At 34.6% G+C, this 17,115-nt stretch overlaps 5 protein-coding genes across 6 annotated transcripts; 3 read left to right on the forward strand and 2 right to left on the reverse strand.

Moving 5' to 3' along the window:
* Window positions 1–813: 813 nt before the first annotated feature.
* LOC123206722 (50S ribosomal protein L18, chloroplastic-like) lies at window positions 814–1,642 on the forward strand. Its single transcript, XM_044623930.1, has 3 exons — window positions 814–1,037; window positions 1,133–1,294; window positions 1,374–1,642. The coding sequence occupies exons 1-3, from the start codon at window positions 909–911 to the stop codon at window positions 1,521–1,523; spliced, it is 441 nt and encodes a 146-aa protein (XP_044479865.1). The 5' UTR covers window positions 814–908; the 3' UTR covers window positions 1,524–1,642.
* An 817-nt stretch (window positions 1,643–2,459) lies between these two features.
* Window positions 2,460–3,835, reverse strand: LOC123206721 (ABC transporter I family member 17-like). Its single transcript, XM_044623929.1, has 3 exons — window positions 3,495–3,835; window positions 3,193–3,380; window positions 2,460–3,078 (listed from the first exon to the last, which is right to left on the reverse strand). Exons 1-3 carry the CDS (start codon window positions 3,808–3,810, stop codon window positions 2,824–2,826), a joined length of 759 nt encoding a protein of 252 aa, XP_044479864.1. The 5' UTR covers window positions 3,811–3,835; the 3' UTR covers window positions 2,460–2,823.
* Window positions 3,836–4,912: 1,077 nt separating this feature from the next.
* Window positions 4,913–7,279, forward strand: LOC123206717. Its single transcript, XM_044623924.1, has 5 exons — window positions 4,913–5,096; window positions 5,571–5,682; window positions 6,582–6,653; window positions 6,734–6,945; window positions 7,039–7,279. The coding sequence occupies exons 1-5, from the start codon at window positions 4,987–4,989 to the stop codon at window positions 7,142–7,144; spliced, it is 612 nt and encodes a 203-aa protein (XP_044479859.1). The 5' UTR covers window positions 4,913–4,986; the 3' UTR covers window positions 7,145–7,279.
* Window positions 7,280–7,671: 392 nt separating this feature from the next.
* Window positions 7,672–12,852, forward strand: LOC123206715. 2 transcript variants are annotated; one of them, XR_006500109.1, is made up of 11 exons: window positions 7,672–7,896; window positions 8,110–8,179; window positions 9,152–9,276; window positions 9,641–9,749; window positions 9,870–9,933; window positions 10,027–10,082; window positions 10,445–10,552; window positions 11,433–11,582; window positions 11,970–12,140; window positions 12,302–12,585; window positions 12,665–12,852. XR_006500109.1 is itself a non-coding variant. In XM_044623923.1 (10 exons), exons 1-10 carry the CDS (start codon window positions 7,688–7,690, stop codon window positions 12,533–12,535), a joined length of 1,296 nt encoding a protein of 431 aa, XP_044479858.1. In that variant the 5' UTR covers window positions 7,672–7,687; the 3' UTR covers window positions 12,536–12,852. The 2 variants fall into 2 exon arrangements, 1 of the variants encoding a protein (XP_044479858.1); XM_044623923.1 differs by having other exon boundaries at window positions 12,302–12,852.
* Window positions 12,853–13,391: 539 nt separating this feature from the next.
* On the reverse strand, window positions 13,392–16,237 carry LOC123206698 (DNA repair RAD52-like protein 2, chloroplastic). The gene is made up of 4 exons (XM_044623896.1): window positions 15,733–16,237; window positions 15,605–15,642; window positions 15,060–15,151; window positions 13,392–13,729 (listed from the first exon to the last, which is right to left on the reverse strand). Exons 1-4 carry the CDS (start codon window positions 16,080–16,082, stop codon window positions 13,592–13,594), a joined length of 618 nt encoding a protein of 205 aa, XP_044479831.1. The 5' UTR covers window positions 16,083–16,237; the 3' UTR covers window positions 13,392–13,591.
* Window positions 16,238–17,115: the final 878 nt, after the last annotated feature.

The raw sequence follows: 17,115 nt of genomic DNA on the forward strand, positions 1-17,115 counted from the left end.
TAGCAAAACTATCCTTACTGTAATGTTGAGAGAATATGCTATATGACAGAACAAAAAATGCCCTTAAACTCTATCTCTGGTTTATAGAAATGCTAAAATATGATATACGACAATTGAGAAATCATATTTCATCTATAATTTTCTTATGTTTCCCCTTATGCAGTACAATTTTTTCTTAATCCAAGTCACTATTATCAAATTTCAATATGAGAATTACAAAAATATATATGGATCAAATCTGCCAATTCAGTCAATCTGACTAAGATTTTGAGATAATAGTGGTTTGAATTAAGTGAAAAACCATCTAACCTCTTTAAGCACTTTGAGTCACAATTCAACCACATGTTCAATCGTGGTTCAAGAAGATATGAAATAGGAATAAGTCGTTGGAAATGATAATGGCTAGAAATGACAACACCAGTGCAAGATGCAACTAAACCAAAGATAAAATTGTGGCGGGAAGGAGTTGCCAGAGTCAAGATTATTGCATGTGGGAATGGTAGCTAGGGTTTGGTGTGGTCTGCTTGCGACTCCATTCCCACAAAATTACTTCTAAACAATTTACTAGTTTGACTGTCGGCTGACTAAACCAGCCCCTTCACCTTGTTAATGTCTGGTACGGTCTCAAATCCATACAAAATCTATAACTTAGATGAAAAGAAATGGCTGTCGTGCATATCCAGTTGTTATTAAATGACATACAAAACCATTCAGCGGTTGCTTTGATAACGTTTTCAACTTTAGGGATATTTTTGATTATCTTTAAAAATGTTGTCCTAAATAGGAGACAAACCCATGAAGGGTCTGTAAATATTTTAATCCCCAATCCCTAGTTTGAAGACGTCTCCTGCCTTGTAAAACGAAGGATCGGAATATAGGATAGGATAAAGTGTTAAAGTGGAATATCAATGGCAGCTATTACAAGTTTTTTAGTTGTAGGCGGCACTAAGCTAATGCCATCTCTTTTCACGGTTGAAGCCAAAGCCAGAACCAGAAGAGAAGACCGCACTGCCCGCCATTCTCGAATCAGGAAGAAGGTTTCTTTTCTATTTATTATTTTTTTAATTAATTTTTGTTCATAATCATGTTTCTGTTAGGGTTTCGTTTTGATGATAAGGCACAAACCATTTAGGTTGAAGGTACACCAGAAAGACCGAGACTGTGTATATTCCGCTCCAACAAGAATCTCTATGTCCAGGTGATCGATGATACGAAGATGCACACTCTTGCTTCAGCTTCCACTTTGCAGAAACCCATTTCTGACGAATTCGATTACACTTCTGGTCCTACCGTTGTAGGTTATCCATCGTTTGCTTTAATTTAATTTATTTTGACATTTTACTAATAATGCTTTGTTCCTTTATTGGCTTTAGGAAGTCGCGAAGAGAGTAGGTGAAGTCATTGCAAGGTCTTGTTTGGAGAAAGGGATTACCAAAGTTGCCTTTGATCGAGGTGGATACCTATACCATGGACGTATAGAAGCCCTTGCCGATGCAGCCCGGGAGCATGGCCTTCAGTTTTAACATCTCTGTACTCACCCATTCCCTTTTCTCAATGTCAACTTGATTTTTTATTGGAAGAATGTATGTTTCTGTGAACAAGATATGAATTTGAGCATCTGATAACGGAATTAAGTTTTGCACTTTGATTTCTTTTGCTCATTTGCTAATTAAGAAAATTTTTAAAAACTAAATTCACAATAGAGAAAGAGTTGTGCCCATGTTTTTCACTGAATACTTAATAGTGTAGGAACAAAATTTCTTGTGCAAAAGCTTAGAATTGTGTTATGGTAAGCCTTCTTCTGCTGTGTTTTTTTATGTAATTAGACGCTGATTGAAAAAATTTTCGTCATGATTGGATTGCTGGACTTTCTGGATCTCTTAGTATATATAGCAATAGGTATTTTGTTTGCAGTAGTGTAGGAAAAACCTATTGTATTGGACTCTTATAGTGGAGTTGAGTACCATAGGCTAAAACTTTCCATCTTTTAGTTAGTATCATATATTGTACATTCATTATTATACAATGATACAAATTACTCCCTGAATTCTCCAATGGATGCAATGATTTGCCCTTCTCTTTTGAAAATAATCTCCTACTATTGTGCATATGCAAATTGATGTACTACTAAGAGAGCACACTTTTTATTGCTATCAGTTAGCTTTCAAAAGAAAATTGTCTCCTATTTTTGTGCATTGTTGAGTTCCCTTTGATAGTTATACAGGAAAAGCACTTGCCTAAATGTTTATGGCTGCGTTTACCTCTTCCTTTACCTGCATTTCTGTTGCAGTTTTGTTTCATATCTATGAACTTTTAAGCATCTTATAGAATAAGATGTGATACAGGTGAGAAGGGTAAAGAAAGTGTACTTTGTTCTTGAGCAGGCTAGGGATTTTGTTTGGTATCTCTATTAATATACAGCATGATTTATTTAACTTTAGCTTGGAACCCAAATGGCGTTTAAATCAAAGCTCCACAACACTTTCATTGTGTTTGTGACAATTCTTTATCAACAATTTCAGTTTGCTTCATATATAAACTACAAAGCATCACAGTCAACCCCTTGTGGGTGTTCAAGCACCTAGCCACAACACTAAAAAGACTTCTAGTGTTTGTTACAATTCTTGAGCCACAATTTTTCATGCTTATCAATGAAGCATCAACATTAATACAACAAAAAAAAGGCCAAGAGCCACTGACCATAGAATCTTCTGCATACAGTGAAGAAAGCAAACGACTCAAAACAGTGAAATACTCAAGGCTAAGTTGAAACAGGTTGCACAAGAGAATATAGCAGCTATAAAAAGAGGATCCTCTGAGCTCCTAAGCGCTGAGTTCAAGAAACCTTAGTGCCATAGGATGCTTGGCTTCAGAGAGCTTATCAGGCTTCAAAACTTCAACAATGACACCATTGACAAGAAGACAAACTACATCAGCAATCCTCTGGATTTGTTTAATGCTGTGAGAAACCATTACGATTGTCATTTCTTGTTTCTTCTTCAGTTTCACTAACACATCCTCTATATTTTGAGTGGCTATTGGATCCAAGGCACTAGTGGGCTCATCCAGCAGCAAAACCTAATTCAAAGGATCAAACCCAAGTGTAAGGTAATTTGCTTGTTCAAATGCATAAAAAAAGTTCAAAAAATAGAATGAACTTAATTAATCATTGAACCCCAAATAATTGGTTACCTCTGGTTCATTGGCTAATGTGCGAGCAAGTGCAACTCGTTGAGCTTGGCCAACTGATATTTCACCACTGGTTTTATTGAAGAAAGAGGAATCAAGGTCTGCAAGAGAGAGCAACTTGTAAACCTCATTGTCACTTATCTTCTTCCCCCTCAGTTGTGGTCCATATCGGATATTATCTGCAACTGTCCCTGAAATATGGCATCCATAGATGCTATAAGCACATGATTATCCAACCAAATACAGATAGAATAAATGATTATGGATAATTGTGCCAAGATCCAGCAGAAAGAAAAAACCCTGACCTTCGAAAAGAACCGGAGTTTGGAAAAGCATGCCGACTTTACGACGGTGATTAAGAACATCAAGATCAAGAATATCACGACCGTCAAGAAAGACAGTACCGGAAGGTGGCTCCCACAGGCGGTTGAGTGCTCTTAAGAAGGTAGATTTGCCGCTGCCACTGGGGCCGATGATCCCGACGATCATACCCTTAGGAATGTCCACGTTGATCCCATTGAGAATCGGAGCTCCTGCATCCGATACTTTGGTCAAATCGCGTATGTGGAATTTGCTTTCACTTGGGGGAATGTCAACCACCAGTAGAGGTTCTTGAGACATTGTGTTTATTATGTCAAAGTGGATACGGATGGTCATATATATAAAATGAGGACTGGAGAAAAGGCCTGCTCCAGTAGCTTGTTGATTGTTGTCCTGAGTTGTACCTTTCCCACTTGTACATAAGATTCCACTGATTAGTCTTTAACTTGATGGAAAGTAAAATATATATTTAATCCATTCCACTAAATTATTGCTTAATATACTTGTCAATCTATAAAAAGTTTGAGATATTAATTAAAATAGGGATTAATTTTTTTGTTTAAATCTTTTTAGATAAATTGATAGTGATTTTATTTTTTTAGTAAATTTTATTTTATTTTCAATAATACTCATTTTAACTAATTATGTCATTATCTGGGTTGATTATATTAAAATATTTTTTTTGATAACTTATGAGTATTTTATATTTATTAATTTATGATTTGAAGGTTTAAAAATTTATTTAAAATAATTAATTTTTGTTATAATACATATCCGAACGAAAACTTGTTGACAGGTAGACAAAATTTCAAACTAGGAAAAGAATGAGAAATTTTCGTTTGGACAAATCTTGGTTGGTGGGTATTAGACAAGACCCACACCGTCCGTTACACTGCAAGTTTATTTGGCCTTCTGCTTACGGTTGAATGACTATTTCCCACCCAAATTTTAATGAGATGATTTTTCATTTTTGAACTTTGTAAAATTCATTTTTTCATCTATTATCTATAATCTATTTCAGGAGGTTAGAAAGATTATTTAAAAAATAGAATCTTAAAATGAATGTAAATAATTAAAAAAGAATACAAACTCATCGTTTCAACAAATTTAACTCGTTCTCTTAACTCATAATCTAATTCAAACTTAATCTCATATTATTGGATCAATTTTATAATTCTCTTAGTCTTGATTTTTCTCCTAACTCTTTTTTTGGGTTAATATGTGATCAAAATAAAACTCTTAAAAACTTAATCGATTTATACTCATCTTCAAACCACTTGAATGAGGCATTGCTTGAATTCCTATGAAAATTGACTTTTTTGCTATTTAACGGAAATAGATGACGGATGGACAACAAATTTTTCAAACTTTAAGTACGGTTTATTTCACCAAAGTTGGGGTGGCCCATAGTCATTTCGCCTATAGTTAATCTTTTTCCTTTTCCAACGGATTCTAACTGGTTTTTTCATTTGATCCATGGCTCTCAATCCTCAACTGCTTCCCCATGGGATGCCGGTGCCCTTTGTCAATGAGCTATTCGTGCTCGATAGGGATGGCGTGGAATTTAATGTCGATAAGATTCCTGGGTTTGCTCCTTATTATTTGTTTTCATCTCTATTTCTTTTTTGCGGATAATTTCATCGCAGATCAAAGGAAATTAGGGTTATGGAAGATAATGTCTGCCTAACATTAATTATTATGTGGATTTTGGGCTCTAAAGTCAATTTTCTGTGAAAATAATCCATTCTAAAGATTAGTTGTTGTAGTGTTTGGTAAAATTTTATTTCTTCAACTTGCTGTTTGTTTCAAATGCTGTATAATTTCGTTTGGTAAATTTGATTTCGTATTTCTTGGTTAGGATTATCGATTATTGATGTCTTGGGCGTTGAAAAGCTAGTATGTTCTTGAAAATGATGCATTGTTTGGGCTTTTAAGAATAAGGAAACATAATGGGTAAAGAACAAAATGAAATTTTTACAGTAATAATAAGTACCAGGAAGCTTTTATCATGTAGATGCATTGTCTTAGCAATTTACCCTATTCTCTCTTTCTGTGTTCAGAACGCATGGGGGCAACGTTAAAGTAAAGGGGACCATTTACTTGTCGAATATTCGTATCATCTTTGTTGCTAGTAAACCTGTTGGAAACTTCGTTGCCTTTGACATGCCTCTGGTATGTGATTAACCCACGTACTGCTTTCCTGCTTAAATCTTGCTGCTTGATTCTAATGGAATTCACATTAGGGGTTGACATAATTTTTACAGACTTGAATATTATAGCCAGCTTCTTTTTTTTTTTTTTTTTCCCTTGAGTCAGGTGGTGGTTAGTATCATGCATCTGTGTCTGAAGAGTTTCTAGTGCAACTAAATCACTAAGATTTCTTATCTGATGATATAGCACATTCCACAAATGATTATATGACACATTCGTTGTGTATACTATTTGTAATTTATTCATATTTAATGAAAGGGTAAGAGGGATATCACATGGAATTGGTGTAAAAAGCTTAAGCAGTGAACAACTTTCTCCATACCTTGAATCATGAGTACACCATGGATTGCAATGATAATGAAGTGAAAGTGGGATTAGACAAGGAGTGATTACCCACTCATAAAAGAAATATCTTTGTTATGATTATGACTGGTTCTCTAGGAAATTTTTGGTGCAAATTCTGGAAGAAGTTCATTAACTAGTGCATGCAAGCTACTAAAAAGAGATTATATCCCACAATTTTCCTTGAATGTAATTTGCATTTGTGGCATTTTTGGTCTCGCTCTAGACTTTGTGTTCAGCCTTGTGAGTATACATCTTTTCAATGTAAATCTTGTGAGGCACGATTGTCATTAATAGTTTGAATTGTCTGGCCGCAGACCTTTCCTGATCTTCATTTCTCCACTTTTGACATCTTTGTGTGTGTGTGTGTGTAAGTTAATGTGACGATTCTTTACAAGGGGAAAGGAGGGATAGATAAGAAGGTTTTGGGGAGGGGGGCTGGTCAATCAGTGGGGTATGCAATTTGTTGTAATGCATCTATGAGCAATCTACTAATTTTTAAGTTGATCTATTGACAGCTCTACATCCATGGTGAGAAATTTAACCAGCCAGTATTTCATTGCAACAATATTTCTGGTCTTGTGGAGCCTGTAAGTATACCATCAAGACACTTCTTGTTCTTACTAATTTTGATTTATTAGATACTGATTATTGCATGTATAAATTACAGGTGGTCCCAGATAATGAGCATAGGGCTCTATACTCCACCCATTCTTTCAAGATTTTGTTTAAGGAAGGAGGTTGTGGTACTTTTGTTCCGCTTTTCTTCAACTTGATCTCATCAGTTAGACAGTATAATCAACAATCAAATATGGCAGCAGAAACTTGTGTAGATCCTTTACTAGCAGCTCAAACTCCAGTTGATGAAATGATGAATCATGCGTAAGTTGCATATTTAGCTATATGATTTAGCAGTGAAGACAATTTTATGAAGGGTTTGTCATTTAAAATTCTCATTTGTTTGCTTTCTTGCAGATATGTTGATCCAAATGATCCAACAAGAATCTTCTTGCAGCAGCCCACTCCAGATTCTCAACTCAGACGTCGCACCTACCAGTCCCGCCCAGATGAATCCATCTGATTTTAATCTTACAGTTGCAGAATGTTATACCATTTTCCAATCAATTAAATCATGTAATTACATTATATAGTTTGAGTACATAATAAACATACTTACATGGGTGTTGGATTGCAATAAATATCTGCTTTTAACTAAGCTTCTCTTTTTAGTAATTCACACATCCAATTCAATTGTCAACATGCTCGGAGCAAAGAACGTAGGCATGCTCCTCTTTTTCGTAATCCTGAATCTTCCAGTTTAGGCTTCTTTTCTGCAGTAGGCAGAAAAGTGAATGATTAATGCTAAATGATTTCTAAGCCTGCAAAAGATGATGCGTAAATGTCTCACCTTCAAAAAAATGTTTATCGGTGCTACGTTCGGTTAAAGAGAAGTATTTGTTGGAGTAAATGGAATGCTGATTTTGTATAGAACTTTGGAGATACAAATGAAAGAGAAGTAAAAGGTTTGGGGTCCCCTTTAATTACATGAAAATTGGGGGACAACAGAAAACACAATATGCTATAAATATGAAAGACAAAAAGTGAGAATTCATTTAGATGAAAAATGGCTACTTGTCTTCGGACCCAACCGCATCTGCTTCCTTGTCATCATCATCAACCTTGGAGGTTAACTAATTTTCAAAATCGATCAATTAATCTCTCTCTTTCTTCTCAGCTTCATCGTTCCCGCACAATTTACTGTAGCTACGATGACAGAGGCACAAATCAGCAGCCTAATTCTACTGGAATTCAACTTTACCGTGATATTGAGAGGTTCTTTTTCTTCGATTTTTTTAAAATCATTTTCTATTAAACATGTTATCACAGAAACTTTTTTTGTATCAATTCAAATTGAATTTCTTTTAGCCAAGCTTTATTTTAATGATGTTGAAGAGTTTTTTGGTTATACATAATTTATTCAAAACGTTTACCTTGTTGGTTACCATAACTTCATAACATGGCACAAGGACTTTATTCTACTTTCAGATTACTTACAGAGACGATTCAGCAATCACAGGATACTTGGGGTGCCTCAAGGGACTGGACTAAAGTTGAGGTGTTGTTTCATTACCCATAGGTTTTGCTTCATAACTTGTCAATATTTTTTCTTGTTACTGTTCATATTCTTTTTTTTTTTTAAGTTTCCCTCTTAAATCATCTGCTCCTAAATAATTCTGCCAAGTTTATGGGCTTCATATGGTTTTATTTTGTTAGTAGCTGATTTCTTCGGCAATCATTTCTGCTATTTTTTATTGAAGGTTGCATCCATCCTGATAGCTTAAGCATTTTACTTGTGTGTGAACAGCCCTCACCACTACTCGTAACCAGAGAAATAGAAGTAGGAGTAACTGTTGAGTATGATAAATAGGAACTCCGGGTTCCGGCGTGGCTTAGACTAGCTTGAGGACAGAAGCGTAGACTTTGATTGGCCGCTCCCTTAACATAACTTATCTTTCTATATGACCTTTAAAACTACCACCAATTCCAGTTCTTAGGAAATTGCCTAAAGAACGCCTATAAAACATTTGGATATCCTATTAAGCTTTAATATAAGAGATGCAGGAGCTCCTTTGACAATATGACAATTGGAATGCTAATACATAAATCACTATTTTATTCAAAACCCAGGAAACTATTGCATCCTGGAGATGACAAAAAACAAACATGTGCTGTAGAAATTATTGGCTAATCTGAACAATTTCTGCCAATGACCTAGAAGTAGAAGTCCATCGCCAATACAGACAATCACAAAATTTACTATGCAAAACATTATGATGTCAGATCAACTTGCTACAGATTTTTAACGAAATTTTAGAAAGGTAATGCTTGAATGTCAATTTTTGAAGGTTAATTAAAAAAAAAAAAAATCTGGGATTCCAAACCTGAGATGAGGAGCAGTGCCTAAGTCTCAGAGCAATGGCATGTAATGAGCAACACATTTTCATTTTTTGATTCAAAGTTTTTTTTTTTAAATAAATGGATGTTACCTATATCATGATTTAACTAGTCCACCACTACAAAATCACAGGGGGCATGGGTTCTCAAACCAAGGAGCAGTAAACCCTGGTCAGTGGTCCATTTCATTGGTGGCATATTTGTTGGAGCTGCCCCTCAGCTTACTTACCGATGGTTTCTTGAGCGCCTTTCAGAAAAGTAGGTTACTAGTACATACGAAGGTTGTTAATTTACCATTTCATGCTTATCGCATATTTATGAGCAGGTATAGGTGCTTTGATAGTCTTTATGTGGTACTTGTTGCAGCATATACGATGCCTGTTAATGCAAGCTTTTATGTCCAGTTGTAGTATATACTCTATATTTCTGCATCCCATGCATGATAAAAATGAATTATTTAAAATTTTCACTTCAGCTCATCATTTTTACATCAGCTGGAAAACGAATTCCAATTTCCCGTTCTTTTCTCCGTCTATTCTCTTTACTATTATTGGCTGTGGGCTCTAATTTATCATCTATGGCTGAGAACTAGAATAATTGTGATTTAATTTTTTTGGGGTAGGGGTGTTTTGGTGATTGCAACTCCATATCCTAGTGGATTCGATCACTTCTACATTGCCGATGAAGTTCAATTCAAAGCTGATAGGTGCATACGGTATTTACAAGAAACAGTGAGTTTTTACTTATAATCTACGGACTAACATTCATCATATTTAAGGCTTCAACCAAAGGCACACCCCCCACCCGCATAATGAAATGGTACATAGAACTCAAAGATGCTTCATATGCAGGTACAAGATCTTCCTACTTTCGGCATTGGCCATTCTCTTGGATCTGTCATCCACCTCCTAATTGGTAGGTCAAGATCATCCTACATTGTAATACTTTAAGGAGGCAACTACTTTGGTTTGCAACTTTTCTTAAGATCATTGACTTGACTGTGATCAGGATCAAGATATGCTGTGCAAAGAAGTGGTAATATATTAATGGCTTTCAACAACAAGGTACTGTAATTCTTCATCATACGTTAATTAACTTAATGAAGGGATTAATAGAAAAAATGACAGTATTGGCAATCTGAGATGATTTGAATGAGGCACTTCAAAAGAATCTACCAGTTACTTCTGGGGTGGAGCAATCCTTCTTTACCTGCATAAACAAATGGATGTAAACTGGAAAACAATCATCCTTCTTTTCTATTAGGTAGCAGATATATCAGATTATTCTTAGTTTCGGCTTTTTTGTGAAATATGTATCATCCTAATAATTTAGTTTCTGTCAGTAAGCTTTCATCCTAAAATAAGGACTGTCTAAACTCTCTGTTACTGATTTGATTCTGAAACAAATTCTTCTCATAATTTCACAGGAGGCAAGCTTAGCTGTCCCTTTGTTCTCACCTGTTATTGTGCCAATGGCCCAAAGCATTGGACCCCTTCTATCTCAAATTGCAGAATTACCAACAGTCCGGCTTGGGGTGAGAATCAAAGTTACCAAATCCTTTTAGTTTGATTAGTCATGAAGCATGGTATTAGAGCTTGTGTTTATGTTGCAACATGTTTTTCTAACAATGTTTATGAGACAACTCCTTTATTGAACTTCAGTTAAGGTATTTATAAAGAATCTGTTTATGTACTTTTCATGGCTTCAATTTTCAAGGACCATACGTTGCTTGTCCAACTCTTCCTAGAATTCTTATGCTCAATACCAGTCATAGAATCACTTGCATTAATGTGTGCTGATCTACCATGCTTTGAGGTTCTTTGATCATGCATAATCTACATTTCTTCCTCTGAACGGTTGTTGGTCCCTCTGATCTAATAATAATATTTCACCAAACTCATTTAATATTAAAGGTGTTTTGACTTCAAGTTGATTACTATGTTTTCTAATTTATGACATGTTCTTCTTTGTATTTTGTTTTTGTTCTTAGCCATCATCCACCTCCAGGATAACTTAGTCTTGTTATTACCTTTACTTAAAAATTATCAATTTTTCCTCTTAGCTTTCAGTTCTCACAGGGTATGTGATAAACTCCGACACAAAGTTGTGTCGTAGTAGCAAAGGTTATGATCTGTTTCCCTAAATCTACTTTGGGTTTTCAAAAGCTCTAGTCACTGTAATAGTGTAATGTAAATTTTTAGCATTATGAAGCTAGTTCTGTGGTACTTAAAATTATTCAATAATATAAGCATCATGTAGATATTTACTGTTTGAAAATTATGCTTCCTGCTTTCTCATGTTTCCTTTTGAACGTGTCTATCTTTGCCATGGTGTTTCGTCTATCTTTCCATAACTGAGCTTGCTAACCACTAGCATTTTCTAAATTGAGACCAGTTCTAATGGAATGCTTGCAGGCTGAAATGACTTTAAAGCAGATGGAAAACCTTAGCCCTCCCATCATGAAGCAAGTTCTTCCTTTGGTTGAGCAACTCCCTCCTTTGTACATGGACTTAGTAAAGGGAAGAGAAGATTTTACTCCCAAACCAGAAGAAACTAGACGACTTGTATGCTAAACCTCCAACTGTTTATTACCTCAAATTTTTTTCAGTTGTTTATGTGATGGATATTTTCTTATTTCTCTTAAGATTCCTCAATTTTCATGCATAGTTGACCTTACTTATTTTGTCAATTTTACATAATGGTCTTGTTTTTATTCTATTTCAACTTCTTTTTTCTTTCTGAAAAGTGTAATCAGTTCTTTAAAGTAGCGCATATGGTAGTATGATACTTCTTGAATGCAAGTATTACAAGTTTGCACAAGGTTTTCCTGAGATGGGATACTTCTTTAATGGATTGAATAGTTTGCAATAAATTGTAACTCTCTCTGAACTGCTGTTTTCTTTTTGGAAACTTACATGCTTCTTCATGAAAGATGCTCCGTTTTTCTTCAGATAAAATCATACTACGGCATTTCTAGGAATCTTCTGATAAAGTTCAAGGATGACGGAATTGATGAAACTTCAACACTAGCTCAGGTTCTTAGCTCAGAATCAGCTATCAGTTCAATGCTAGACATGTCAATTCGCTTGCTGCCTGGAGATCATGGGCTCCCTCTACAACAGGTATCTTTCTACCTATATCAAATATTCATCTTGAAACAAACCTTCATGGCCATGAACCCAACACTTGTTAAGATGTTTCTTGTCCATATGAGGAGACCCCTTGTTTTTGTTCATTTCTTGGTGAAAGAAGCAAACAACTTAGATGTTACTCCATCTTGCAGGCACTCCCTGATGTTCCACCAGCAATGGCCGATGCAGTAAATCGTGGAAGTGAGCTTATTGCCAATCTGACTGCGGGGACACCATGGGAGACTGTCGCCAAAGAAATAGGCAATTCATTAGGTGTGGACTCAAGGATCATACGAGCAAATGTATCCAAGGATATAGACCTTCTCGTGGATGTGATAACATCTTGGATGTCTTCAAACACAGGTCCAAAACTTCTGAGGCCATGATGTATACATCTGGATCACAAAAGTCAAGCTACACAGAGAAAATAGTTAAGGTTGCTACAATAGATAATTATGGTAAAAAAAATTGATGTGCATATATGTTAACTTCGGTACATTTCTGCATAATTTCAGGGCTGTCAATTGCACAAGTAAAGCAAACATAAATATCCACCAATTTGAAGTATTGTACATGTTTATTTGATCGGATTGTTTTGCAAACGTACTAATTCTTTGTAAGTAGAAATATTAGTGCTATCATATTGCATATTGATCAGATGTTTGAATCATATCACTGGAAAATGATTAGATTTTTTCTTAAATGTGTGGTATCAGTTCAATTCATATTAGGGCCTTCTATTTTTCTTCTTCTATGTCTTCAAATCAAGGATGCCAACCAGTCAAGTTAAGTTAGCGATTCGCAAAAGAATAAAAGAAGATTTACACCCTCAAGGGTTGTTTGTTTTTCCAGATGCAATTCGTTAGGGTTTCCATTACCTGATGATGCATTACGAAAAGAATTCAGTAGTTTCATTCAACATCGGCATTTTTTCTTAGTTTTGTTTATCTATAATTTTCGTTTTGCCTTTGTGACCTCTAACCCAAGTTTTGATGACTTGTTATGTTTACTGTATTAAGTACAATAATTATATATACAACATATGAAACTGATGTTCCACAGCTGGCTTCATAAGTGTATGGGGCTGCCCTTGTCATCAAGGTGATAGCGGTGCCCCACAATCTTAAAGACAGTCTTTAAAAGAATTGTGTTTTGAGAAAATTAATATCACAAAACAATCAAAAGATGGCTTAATCTCTCAGTTCCACAAAACAAACTTTATAAGCTGTGAATATCTAAATATTTACATCAACTGGAAAATATATATATTTATAATGACTCGAGTTCTTAACAACATAAACAAGTAACTAGATATATTTCGAGGATAAATTCTAATCGAAGTACACAAGCAACTACATATATTTCGTGAAGGTATTTCTCAACAAAGTAAACAAACAACTAGATATATTTTGAGGAAGTCAACGTCCCATTGTCTATAGCATCTATTCTTCATGATAGAGATACAAGCCAAGACCAAACCGGGCACACGCTCTGCAGAAAGCTATTTCCTCTGCTGAAGCAACTGGGTCTACAATGTCACTGTCACTTGATGATACTGTCCCAGTTGACTCACGATGTGCCTGTCACAGCATCCAATGTCAAAATTTATAGACACTATGAATGATGAATCAATCATGTGACTGGTACGGAAAATTTTGAATATCAAAAATGCTAAATCGGAAAGAATACAGGTTTTTTTTTTTTGTAATTTCACGAATATCAAATTCCTTAGGTCAGTCCTGATGATGCAAAATAAAACTACTCAAAGAGATGCATAACAAAGTATATCAAACAAAGACCTAAACTCCCGGTAAAAAATTCACAAATCACAAGAATTGCACTATATAGAACATATAGCTAGTACAAATCACCATAACTGGTTTTGCTATGAACCCCCATATTAAACTGCCTCAAATGTGAAACAAATAAATAACACAGCTTCTACAAATATTACTTTCAATGAAAGAAAAATATATTATTTGGATTTGAAAAAGATTCTCACAGATTCTGGTGGAGTCCCTAATGCCAATGTGTACAAGTCAAAATTCTAATTTTGCATTCCAATATATTGGTTATAATCATTTGCACAATTATATACACATCAAGAAATGTTATTTTTAAAAAGGAACCTCGTTAACTTTACATTGCAAATAATGCAACAACTCATTTGATATAGTTGTATCAGTTATCATATCCAATTATTTATATAGTATTGTCAATTGAATTGTTACATCACTTGGGATACTTATTTTTAACTAAAGGATTATTGTACACACATTTAATTGAAGGGAACCTACCTTTATCCCATAAAAAGCTTATCCTTAAAAAGATTGCCATAAAATTCTTAAATATTAGTCTTATACCTTCAGATAAATGATTAGAGTAGAATGACACATTCAATTTTTGCCTTAACTCAAAAGAAATAAATAGTCTAATTTACCTAAATTAAAATTTCAAAATTGCATAAATAGAGAACATATATGCAAAAGGGAGGGCTCTTAGATTTCTTAGGGAACAAAGAATTGTTTTGAATAGATTCTAGCTCTAAATTTCTCATGCAAACATTAAACGCCTTGGAACATAAGCACCAGAAATTGAAAATTAAGAACATGAGTATCTGGATATCAACCAGAGGGTGTCTTCAAGGCCAGCTATAAAAATTTACTGTTAGCTTAACATTAAAAATATTTGAAGTATAATGATTGAAAGCTTATGCTTTGTAGGTGGTAGATTTGAGAGAGCAGCAATATTGAATCATTAATACTAGCAACAACTCCAAAAATCTCACAGCAGTTGACAACAAATCAAAACTATGAATGGCTTAAATTAAACTTTCTCATCTATGATAATGCAATAGAGTTATGGAGATAGATGATATGAACTGAATATGATTTGGAGTGAGAAGACAACCTCTCCGTCAGATCCCCTTATAGTGAGTCGATATACAACAGTGACATTCCCATTGTCAGAGAAGATCACATCTCGCACTTCTCCACACCATCCTGAGCCACAAAGTTGTAGCTGTTAATAACCAATCCTAAAAAAAATCAAAGTCTAACATTACTTATGGCAGAGCTAGCATGGTACCTGGGGCACTTGCCCTAATTCCCATGTTAGAAATTTACTTTACCAATTTTTTCCCTAAACTTTGAAGAATTCACAAACTTCAACAAAGCATTTTAATTATTTTAAGCTTACATTCACTTAAAAAAAAAAAAAAAAAAAAAGAAACTGTGATCTTTAACTTCCACAATAAAAATATTAATATTAATTATATGCTGATTAAAATGAAAAAAAAATAAAATTGAATGCTTGCTTATATAGAAGGTAGTCATTTTAGTGATAGTAATATAAAAGAATGAGACGTTTTCAATATGTGAATATCTGGTGAAGTTAATTTTGAATATTATTGGTTGATCTTGACGATTATTATGTTCAGAGGAAGAGGTACAAACCAGGTGCATAGAAACTCAGCATCCTGTTGGCATGATACCTACAAACCAAACCAAAACAAAACAAAACAAAATTAAATCAGATCAGATCAAAACATGAAACAAGGAATCATTAAAAATTACATTCCTACCAAGGAATGGATTTATCAAGAGGATTAATGACATTATCAGGGATCCTCTTATTAAGATCTCGCAGAATTTCAGCGAGCGGACGAGTGATACACGAAGAATTGGTGGGAGAGAAGGAGCTGTTGAGCGGCACCACATAGTTGGAATTAGGGACTACTTTTTTAATACTCTTACTACTTTCACTTCCATTGGCGCTCCTAATGCAATACGCAACTCCTGACCATCCGATTCTCCTGCTCTGATTCACACTTACCAGATTGTTAGCGATCCAGGTGGACGAGGATGAGGATCTGGGAAGCAGCAAAGCGGCGCCGTTTTTGGAGTTGGTTTGAAAATGCAATTGCAATGCCATGGGAAATGCTTCGATTGGAATGGGAATCGGAAACAGGATTCAACCTAGAATTTGTAGTTAGTCTTATCTTCAACTGTCTCACGCAAACGTAAATTGCAATTTAAAATTATAAAAAAATAATAATGTGGTGATTTAGTCTCCTGTGATGAGCCCAGGTTACCGGGGCAATTTATACCCAATATTAACACAATAATTATAATAATATCCCAACTAAACCCCTCGTGTCTGCGGTAGTTGCATCTGGCAGTCCTTTCTTTTGCTCAACACAAACATGGTGCTTTACAAATTACAACCACCAGATAATTTTCTTTACCCCCCTGATGTTAGTCCCAATTAACTGGAAAATAATAATGTTTCAAAATTGGGATTTGTATTTGGAAGACTAGGGCGGAGAATTATTAATCTCACAACCACCACCCACTATATTTGTTCAACATAAATGCCTTCTCAATTAATAGAAGAGGCATCCCATTGTTGGTTATAACAGAATTTATTCAGTGCAGGCCTCATTTACACATCCACCCGTAATTTGGTCCCACATATATCGTGCCAACCATGCCATTAGTGGGAGGCCAAAGGTCTATTTCCCACTAAATGATTAATGAAAATGAAAAGACAAATTTCATACCATGATGGATAAAAATACTTATTCATAAGTTAATTTCTATTAAAAATTTTTATTAGAGTTAAAAATAAAATTATTATTTTAATAATAATATTTAAAAATATATAATTAATTATATTTTCTCTTATAGGTTTTAAAAATTAACAATTTTATCACTATCTTAAATTTTCAAATTTTAAAAAATAATATTTTTTCTCTCAAATTTAAGGTTTTTTTCTTCTCTCTCTGACCACCAACGACAATGCTATCAACCCTAAGTTATGAACGAAACTTTAACCACCATCTCTGACGTGATTTTTCATCAACAAAGATGCGCATTGGTTGATTCCAGATAAATAAACAAAAACATATTGATTTATTTGAATCAACAATGAGGAGCATCTTCATCGATGCCAAATCCTGTTGGAG

This window comes from Mangifera indica, unplaced genomic scaffold (genome assembly GCF_011075055.1).
Source record: "Mangifera indica cultivar Alphonso unplaced genomic scaffold, CATAS_Mindica_2.1 Un_0046, whole genome shotgun sequence".
Taxonomy (NCBI): Eukaryota; Viridiplantae; Streptophyta; class Magnoliopsida; order Sapindales; family Anacardiaceae; genus Mangifera; species Mangifera indica.